The sequence below is a fragment of the Culex pipiens genome, chromosome 3, assembly GCF_016801865.2.
Source record: "Culex pipiens pallens isolate TS chromosome 3, TS_CPP_V2, whole genome shotgun sequence".
NCBI classification, from domain to species: domain Eukaryota; kingdom Metazoa; phylum Arthropoda; class Insecta; order Diptera; family Culicidae; genus Culex; species Culex pipiens.
Genome location: NC_068939.1, coordinates 80,412,236 through 80,422,489, shown reverse-complemented (window position 1 = coordinate 80,422,489; position 10,254 = coordinate 80,412,236). Strand labels below are relative to the sequence as shown.

At 40.5% G+C, this 10,254-nt stretch overlaps 1 protein-coding gene across 1 annotated transcript; it reads right to left on the bottom strand.

The window, feature by feature from the left end:
* Positions 1-1,187: 1,187 nt before the first annotated feature.
* On the bottom strand, positions 1,188-9,984 carry LOC120414203 (histone deacetylase HDAC1). Its single transcript, XM_039575288.2, has 6 exons — positions 9,651-9,984; positions 5,761-5,873; positions 5,584-5,701; positions 5,056-5,516; positions 2,174-2,822; positions 1,188-2,080 (listed from the first exon to the last, which is right to left on the bottom strand). Exons 1-6 carry the CDS (start codon positions 9,691-9,693, stop codon positions 1,995-1,997), a joined length of 1,470 nt encoding a protein of 489 aa, XP_039431222.1. The 5' UTR covers positions 9,694-9,984; the 3' UTR covers positions 1,188-1,994.
* Between the last annotated feature and the right edge of the window lie 270 nt (positions 9,985-10,254).

Below are 10,254 nucleotides of genomic sequence, written 5' to 3'. Positions count from 1 at the left end.
TTAATTCTGTAAAAAATCTTCATCTTTTCAATGTCACCCCGGTTTACGGAACATTCCAGACTCGATCATTCGAAGTCTCGATTATTCGAAGGTCCTCGAAAAAATTTCAAAATAATCGAATCTTGAAAATGTATACATTTATTTATACACGCTTTTTGACTTTTAATTGTTAAGATCAAATTTGAGTTATGTGGTTCCAAATTAATTGAATCCTGGATTACATATTATCGAATCCAAGATCGGTTCATTTTGGAGCATTTTTGGATTCATATTTGAGTTGTTGAGACTGAAAACAAGACTGCGACAAACAGTTTTTTTTCGCGATTCGATTATCCGAATTTTTTGGAAAAAGCACATGCATTGCGTTCCCTTTTACGAACGTAATTATCAAGTACCTACCAACCACAGTGACCAGTGATCACTTAAAACTGCCATTTGCCTGCTCCGATAATTGTATTGATGTCGAGTCGATCGTTTTAGAGGAAATGCTGGGTATATTTCATGTTTTCCCCCTCTCAAAAACGTCATGTATGGTTTGCCCAAAGAGTCTCTGGTAAATGTTTTCATCAAACAAACAGAATGCCAGCAAGCTTTAATTTCAAAAACCCTTCACATGATCTTTAAATTCCCGATTTTATCTGTAGTGCAGTTTTCCAATTGGCAGCTCCACTATCACACCGATCTTTTTCCTTTTGTGGTTCTAGATCTTTTGTTACGCTACTGCTCATCTTGGCACATCGCAAATGGACAAGCTTTTCGCTAAAACCCATGCACTTGACCTGCTTAGCCCAGAAATCGCAGGCAGAAGCCATAGCAAAGCGTTGTTTTGTTGGAGGTTCACTGAGCGGAGCAAAACTTGCCGACCATTCAACACTTTCGGGATTTACGGTTAGGGTAACCGGACCGGATATCAATATGGACAGTTACTAATATCATATTGGGACTGTTATGGAAGAGCAAATACCCACACATTTTTGACCAGTTCAATTCTACGTACTGCAATTTCTTCAGTATTGCAGGATACGTGATGAAAGATGTATACTTACCTCACACTCATGTAAAAACGAACCACATTTTGCTTACAACTAACAGGGACTTCCCGAAAATTATGGTAGTAGTAGCAAAGCTTAGTAAAAAATCAGCACTTTCTATAGTCTTAATAAAGTTTAATTGTCCGATCTCTCGCACTTACTTACAATACTTAATCGTTTCATCTGGTTTTATTTTATCTTTTTTTTCAGTTATCGAATCCATTCCGCTTCCTTAGGTAGTTTAGTTTATTCGATTAGTTTTGCTAAACAAGCATATTTTACGTTTTCCAATTCTGATTGATACGTTTCGCGGACCTCATTTTCAATGACGGAATCCAAATTTGTCGCTTTTTTTAAGGGGAAGGAGAGTTTTAACGGATTTTTTGTTTGTGTATTACGGAGCCTGGAGCAGGAAGAAACAAAACAAAAGTGTTTGAATTTAAAACGTGTGTGGGTTTACGTTCCTGAGATCAAGTTTATTTTCGTTTTAATAATTCCGCTGCTTCTGCTGTTTGTCGTTTGCTGGTTGGTTTAACTGTTTTGAATGCTTAAAAATTGTCTGGTTTCAAATAAGAAAGTTTAATAGTTGAGTTTAACTGCTAGTAAAAATCATAAATATTCGCTTACTCTCGTAGAGCGGTAATTTGAATCCTAACTATCAGGAATAAATCGATTTTACTCCAGCCAAATATGTCTAAGAGTTTGTTTGTTTGTTTTTATGTGTGCTTCCATTGACGCAATGGTTCCGATTGCGGGAACTCCTTTTAAGACTTATTCTCTGTTCAGTAAATTTACGTTTTTTGTTGATTTTCAGATAAAACTATTCGCCTTAACTTTGCTCAAGTTATGTTGTCGTTTCCGCCTAAAAAAAAGGTGCTGCTGCTGCTACTGCGTCTGGAGAGCGTGGCCCACTCACTGCTGCTGCTGCGGTGGTGGCTACTTCCGGTACGCGGCCAACGCCGATCATGCAACAGTGGCAGTGGTTTCCTTCTTCGAGTCTTCGCCCGCTTTGGTGCTGGTGGTCTCCTCTTTGTCCGCCGTCGTTTCGGCTACGGGAAAATGAAAAACAAAAGCGTGAGCATCAAACAGTTTTATTCTTTCAACAAGCTACAAGTTTAAACGATCGGTTCTCGCAAGCTAACCTTTCACTTCGAGCTCGTCCTTGGCTTCCTCCGCTTTCGGTTCCTTCTCCAGCCGCGGTCGCTTCCGGGCGCCACCCTTGTACGAGCGGTTGTCCCTCCGGCCGCCCTCGCCCTCGTCCTCCGAGTCGGAAAACTCGTTGTCCGGCACTATCCGCTTGTCCTTGTCCGTCTGCGGCAGCCGTTCGTCCTTGTCGACCTTGTCCTCGTCCTCGCTCTCGTCGTTCACGGCGTCCTCCGGGATGGCCTGGACCTGCACGCCCGGCGCGTGCGGCAACATCCGCAGATTCTCGAACAGCCTGTTCTTGATCTTCTCCAGATACTCCGTCGTGTTCTGGTTGCTCATGTTGCTCGGGCTGATGTGCAGCTTAAAGTCCGGCCCAAAGTACTCGAAGTAGTCGTTGTACGGCAGCTCGTTCGCAATCTCGCAGCCCAGCGCCACCGACGTCTCGTACGTCCAGCAGCGGGACACGTTGCGGATCGTGTAGCCGCCGCCGCCCACCATCAGGAACGGCAGGTTGTACTTTTTCACAAACTCGACGCACTTGCCGTGGCCCTTGACGGTCAGGTTGAAGCAGCCGAGCCGGTCGCCGGTCAGCGAGTCGGCACCGCACTGGAGCACCACCGCCGACGGCTGGAACGTTTCCATGACCTGGAAGGGATGGAAGGAATAACAGGTTGGTATTAGCAAAGTATCTGGAGTCAATAATACTAAATTCAATTTAGATGCATGTATTAAAACGTTTTCTACCAATAATGCGAATATTACGATAATACTTGTCCTTCAGAAACCCTAGGTTAACTTATTCAGTAAAATTTCAAATCTTGAAGTTCATGTTTTTCACTACGCACTGACCATATTAGTACTTTGAGTTGTACAGATTTAGTAAATACAGAAACCAAATCCTATGTCTAAAACATCCATATATGAGCGCCAAGGTATCCCAACGTAATCCGGAATATCTCCGGTAAAAGTGGACCACATTTGTCCTCCATCTGACAGTTCAAATCTATAGATTAATCTGGATCTTTTGCAACCGGAAGCATCCAAATGGGTCAATTCTATCAAGTTAAGAGATTTGTAAGAAAAAAAAAATAAGGCTCAAATTACTACCCGAGCGTTTGAGTGTTGATAATTGCAGTACATCCGAGAACACCCGAAAATGTTTTACAAAATGATGCAGGCGGTTATGTTACATATGAACAATACGACATACAGCTTAAAAACTCTTGAAATTGTATAATATGCTTCAGATAAAATAAAGAATCATATAATCATCAATTTCCGTTTGATAACCAAGAAGTTTGATATCCGTGTTACTCAAACTCGAATGATTCGGTTGTTGTCCCTGCATCGGAACATTCGTGAATGCATCGGCCTCTTCAGGTTGTGGCCATCCCTGTCCAGTATAAAAAATCATAAAGTTTGATATTTATATTGCCCAAAGTGATGTTTTCATAAATGTCCCCTCACCGACACTTTCCTTGAGGGCACCGGCCACTCCAGGTTGTGGCCACTGTCGGAATGTATATGGTCATGTCCAATATCAAAAAACCATGAAGTTTGATACCCATATTGGCCAAACTCGTATGCTTTGCTGAATGTCCCTCCATCATGCGTTGCAGATCACTTCCCAAACACGGACGTGAACTTCAAGTGTCTAAACGTGCAACACGGTAGCGTGGCATTTTCCAACAAATTTCGATAGACAATGCAGATAGTGCTTGAAGACAAAGTTTTTTTTTAGCAATTTTTATTGTGAAGATGTTTAAATCATTCCACAATTTCACCCTCCTCACGCTCTTCCTCTAAAGGCGGTTCGCCATAATACACGCTGTTTCCCTCTACGAAGGCTTCAACCCGTACATTCGGTGGCAGCGACTGCAGCGAGCCTATTTGCACCCAAACCATTCTTTGTCCTTGGACTTTTGCTGGTGTCGGGAAATTCGGGGCAACGTAACGTGGAGCCGGAAAACACTGGCCTCTCTTCCCACCACATCCACTCCGGCCACCGCGCCCGTATTGATTCACCGTGATATTGAGCAAGTGACTCATGACCGCTGTCGTCTGCCTGTGTGGATCAATCGGACCGCGCACTGGACTCACAATCCAGAGGTCGCCGGTTCGAATCCCGCGGCGGACGCAAAAAATTCTAAGTGTTAATATAGGTATTCGGTGCCCTCTCCCCGTGCCATACCTTCACACTTAGGAGACCCGGGAGGCGGAGTCTTGTCGCAAAAAGAACGATACACGCCTGTGGATCCGTTGACGAAACCGCAAGGTTTAAGAGGGCCACATTATAAGGTGTTACGTCGATTCCGACTCATGACCGCAGCCTCCCGTGTGGCCGCGCGGACGAAACGCGCTGCGTGTGAACTTTTCCTTTACGGCGGATTCGACGGTTTTCCGCGAGGATTTTACGATGCGCGATCGAAATTCGCGTGTGTTCCACTTGCGCACCGTTGGAAAGTGGGGTGTGTTAAGAGTTATAAAATAAATCATTTTTATATTCATGATCTAAAACGCGATATAAGAGCAAAAGCCCCGATTTAGACAGTTTGTAAGACACTGTATCTTTTGACTGAAACAAGATAGCGCCATGCTTTCTTCGGGAAAGCTATAGAAATTTTTTTTGAAATTTTTTTACGCTATTGTGTTTGAAAATCAAATTCAGAATAAAAAATATCTTTAAACACAAAAGTGTTGAAATAATTTAAAATTTAACGAAAGCAAAAATTTTAGCGAAAAAACAACCTTTCGAGGCTTCAGAGTCTGGACCAATAATTCTTGAGGTCTCACATCTCATTGATTGTGATTGAAACTTATGAAATTTAGAGTTGAAATTGAAATAATCCGTACTATCTGCAAGAGATCCACCACTCACCTTCGAAATAATCGGCACAAAGATCGACTCGTACGACTCGTCGTCCATTCCGTCGCGCAGCGGAATGTTCACCGCGTAGTACTTTCCCCTGCCGGCACCAATGTCCCGCAGATCTCCCGTTCCCGGGAAGTACTCGCCATACTTGTGGAAGCTCACGGTCATGACGCGGTCCGTCGTGTAGAACGCCTCCTCCACCCCGTCGCCGTGATGCACGTCGATATCGATGTACAGCACGCGCTGGTGGTACTTGAGCAGTTCCAGAATGCCCAGCACGATGTCGTTCACGTAGCAAAAGCCGGACGCCTCGGACTTTTTGGCGTGATGCAACCCTCCGCCCCAGTTGATGCAGATCTCGGACGCTTGCTTGTTCAGCTTGACGGCGGCCGCCACGGAACCCCCGGCGGACAGCTGGCAGAACTCGTACAACCCGTCAAACACCGGACAATCCTCGCCGACGTTGACTAGAAAGGGGAGAGGAGGATTTAAGTACAGATATTCAAAGGGAGAAGTCATTTTTAAGGAACTCACATCGCTGCATCTGTTTGTTGTACTCAGACATGTTATCTGGACGGATTGATCGCAGGAACCGGATGTAGTCGTCGGAGTGGAATTTGGTCATTTCATCGGCGGTTGCCTTGTGTGGTCTCTGTTTTTAGGTAAAGTGAATAAGTTTCAAAGTTCCAACCCTTAATCAATTCCTCTTACATAGATCTCCATCTTCCGGTACAGCCCATAGTTGAGCAGCAGGTTGTGCGTCATACGTATCCGGTGCGGCTTCATCGGATGTCCCTGGCCATAGTAATAGTTGCCGATGTCGCCTGAAGAAAAAGAAAACAAAATCCATAAAATAGTGCTTCATCTGCGCGCCATTCATCCGCGTGCGCGGCTTAATCAATGAACGAGAGGCGCTTTAGCGCGTAGAAGAAAGAGCGGTGAATCGAATAAAGCGGGTTCCAGCACAAATTGGAACTTTTACGGGCACTGTTGTCTAGCGGCAACCGCACTGGGCCACCCGTACGCTGGTGGTGTTCGTGCGGCGGCGAGCAAGTACGGTACACGGACAGTGGTGCCAGATTTTGGGTGGAAAAAAAAGTTTGCTTGGACAGTACGGAAACAAGAAAAAAATAATTTTTTGGAAAATCTTTACCCTGCCGAGTTATTAGCGATTCTAGGAAGATTTTTTTGTGTGAAAAGATTGTTTTCACCAACTTTAACGATTTATAGCGACTCCGATTTGGCTCAAAATTGGCACAGGAATTTTGGAAACTTGGAATCCAATCAGAAGCTACCTCTGAAGTCGCCTTTTTGTATTGTTACATTATTGGACAGCCAGATCATAGTAAGATATCTGGAAATTTGTACTAGCCTTACTATTTGTCAGTATAATTTTACTGTAAAATTATTTTACTTTTACGATTGCAAAAAAAAAAGTTGCGAAAAACGGCAAACATTCAACATTAAGCCCTTTGGAAAGGTTAGTTTTGGTTTAAAAAAAAATTGAAAAAAATGTTTTTGAGAAGATCGGAAAATTCCACGAATGTTTCATATTTTAACATTTTAACAAATCGGACCATCAGTTGCTGAGTTATCGACATTAGAAAATGGTGGGTTGTTTGACTTAGAAAACATAAATTCTCGGATTAGTTTTCAAAAAGCCGTAAGAGCCAATGGTAAACAAAGCCTTTTTTGGCTCGGTATTCGACCTACTTACGAAAAACCAATTTCAAAAATGCTTTAGATTGTTCATCTACACGTCTTTCAAGTGCCCCAAACTAAAAATAAATGAAACTTTGTTACAATTTGGAGAAATATGAATATTAGTGTCGGAGGTCACGGTGGCTCTTACGGATTTTTGAAAACTCACCCGAGAATTGTCCTGTTTTAAATCTTTACATGGCAATATCTCAGAAAGGTCGTATCAACAATGTTCAAAAAAGCAAAATATAGATATATTTCTCAGCTTTTTAAACATGTTTTTTTTTCAAAAGTGGGCAAACATGGACATTAATTTAAAAAAAATTAATAACTGCGACTTATTTCAAAAAAGTTACCTAAACATGGTTATAACTTGAAAACGGTACACTTTATCAAAATTTCACTAAAGCATTTTTTGATTGCAAATTCGACTTTACATCGAAAAATGAAGTTAAAAATTCATAAGTGGGCCTGTTCTGGAAATTTCTGAAAAGTTAGCATTTGATGTCCCCTAAAACATATAAAAAGATTTTAAAAAAGTATTTTTTTTATATTTTAGTGACAAAAAGTTAAATAAAAAATCACCAATTTTTTTACCGTGCATCATTTTTTTTGGATGTAGTCCTTTCTTATACCTACAACTTTGCCGAAGACAAAAAAATCCTTAAAAAGATACAGATTTTTTAATTTTCATGCATCATTTTTGTATGGACAGCTGCCAAATTTGTCTGGAAAATTATAAGGACAAACAAATGATGCAAAATGTCTTCTTTGGGCATACCGAAGGCACCAAAAATGTTTCAGCCTGATTAATATAACAAAAATCGAATGACCGAAATCTCAGAGAATTGGGTACTAAAGCCCTATGTCAATTTTTATATACAACGGTTAAAAACACGACCAAAAACCATTTCTGATCACTTTTTTTTCATTTTAATGCAAAAAAAAATGACAAGACAACATTTTTTCGATGGATCAACTATGGTCCCCTTGAAAAGAGCTGTCAAGTAGGAACTTTTCTGTCAAGAAGGACCGCGAGGTATTTTTTTCAAAATTGATTTAAAAATCCATTTTAAATCCTTTGGGGTCGTACAAAGGGTCATTGGACTCAGAAAAATCAGCTTTATCGTTGTGGAAAATAATATCACAAAATAAAGCTTCATTTTAGGACCCAATTGCTCAGCTTTTTTTGCAAATTCGAAACCAAAACAAAATAAAAAGTGGTTGAAATCGTTAGCCTTGTTTCAAGCCGTATCGCAATTTCGACAGGAAATAGTGATGTAAAATACAAAATATTACATGTGTTTTGCAAAAAGACACAAAGTTTTATTAACTTTTTTTTGCAAAAAAAAAAAATTTCGATAACTTTTCAATATTTTAAAAATCTTACTCTTAAAATTTGTGTTTTATGTGACATTAAAATTCATTAAAACTTCAAAAGATTTCTTATATTACTGAAACTTGAATCCTACATTCACTAAGCCCTCGATCAGTTTGGTTAGTAAGATAGTGTAATTGATTTGTAAGATTGTCTGCTTTTTGACTGCATTGCAACCTGGATATCAAACGTCCTGTTGATCACCACTCAATAACTTAACAAGAACAGTATTTGCGTTGAAGTTTTGAAGTTTTTTGACAACACAATGTCATCAAAAATCTATAGAGTGAAGAACTGCCGTTCTACGCAGAATTCTACCATGCTAATAAAAGGTGCAGTTTTTTTTATGAAAAGGTGCTACAAGCTATTGTGTTCCATATGTTTATAGGACCATTTAAAAAAAAAAAACTCTAGAACTGATCTTCTAGCTATAAAACAGGTAAACAAGACACAAAGCTTCGTTAAACTATAGAATCTGTGAAAGAAAATAGTTGGTGGGAGAATTATGCGTAGAACGACAGAGAAGTCGTTGCAAATAGTTTTTTTCTCTCTTTTTTTTAAGTCGAGAGACAATAACTTTTAAAATATTTGTATCGGCCTTATTGGTAGCAATTTTGCTAGAATGTTTCAATAAGACTCTACCAAAAATCTAGTAATACATTAAAAATTGTACAGGCAAATAAAAAATTGTGCGATTTCAATTTTGCTCTAATATTTCAAGCCTATTTCGATACTAAACCAACAATTCTAAAGTTAAAATTCGAAAAATTGTCATCACAGCCCTTCCGACACAAAATGTCCTACTTGACAGCTCTTTTCAATGGGACCATAGTTGGTCCATCGTAAAATGTTGCCTGTTCAATATATTTTTTGCCAAAAATATCAAAATGCTCATGCGCCCTGTGCAAATGTTGCTCTATATTTCTGACATTCTTTTATTACGTCCTATAAACAAATGTAAACATTGATTCATCAGAAAAAGTCTATATTTTAATTTTTGACCGCTAAAAGACGGACAGAAAAATATCACTTAATATTTTGTTTACTAATTTGAAGGAATATTTTCTGATTTAAAAAAAAAATATTTTGCCAAATCTGACGAAATTTGAAACTTCTGTTTTGCTTAGTTTTATGAACCAACTAACTGGCATCCCTTCCCTACGGGTGGAAAAAATCCGCCAGTTTCGTGCAACCGTACTTCTCTCCCTCTCTCCTGTTTCAAACCTACCCCACTTCTCTCTCACATTAACTCTCCTCGGACGGGCAGAGAGAGCGCCTCGTGTGTTGATTGTACGGTCGCCATCTTAAAAGTGTCGGCTAGACGACAGTGCCCGTAAATTTTCAAAATGATTTTGGAAGCGTTTTTGATGGGATTTTTTGGTAAATTATGGATTGCATTCGTTCTTATGCTCATTTAATGTGTTTTGATTATACTTTCATAAGAAATTTCTCAAAATAAAGTGCTAAAAAATCTTGAAAAATTAAGCCTTAGTTGGCATCATTCACTAATAAAAGTACTCACTGTCGTAGTAGTAGCAAACGCGCTTCTTGCTGTGAGATTGCATTTTCTGGCGGCGGCCTTTCCGGCGGTTTCAAACAAAAACACAAACACTGACCGAATGCACTTTTTGTTTATGCTTGCGAGCGCGAAATGCGTTTATTTATGCAGCCTCTTTTGCTGCCTGCCTGCCCACACACACACACTCCCTCGCAGTAGGCGGCGCGCGCGATCAGCAGGACAAACGACGGTGGCGGCGTCGCGGCAGCACACACAGAAAAAAATAGCACCGAACAGGAGCCAAACACAAACACCTCCGAGCGGGCCGACGGTCGATGCTGTTTTGATTGTTGGGGTGGCGTTTTGGCTTCGGCAACGAAGGGCGAAAGGATTTGCTGTGCGAGAGAGGAGAGAGAATGAGAGAAGACAGAAGCATACAGTGTTGCCGTATTAGCTGTACCTGTTTGTGTGAAGGTCTGCATTGTAGGTTGACAAATCTGTAAATATTCTAAAATATCGGTCGCCTCATGCGATTTTTTAATTTCACATGAAATGTTTTCCCAACATAAAACTATTAAACCCGATTTAACCCGAGATTTATCCACTGAATTCAGAACATCGGGAATCG

Coding starts and splice junctions, on each gene's coding strand:
- LOC120414203 (XM_039575288.2), bottom strand. CDS start 9,693: ATGCAATCTCACAGCAAGAAGCGCGTTTGCTACTACTACGACA. Junction 5,874..9,650: donor CGTTTGCTACTACTACGACA/GTGAGTACTTTT, acceptor CTTTTTCTTCAG/GCGACATCGGCAACTATTAC. Junction 2,823..5,055: donor TTGTGCCGATTATTTCGAAG/GTGAGTGGTGGA, acceptor CATCCCTTCCAG/GTCATGGAAACGTTCCAGCC.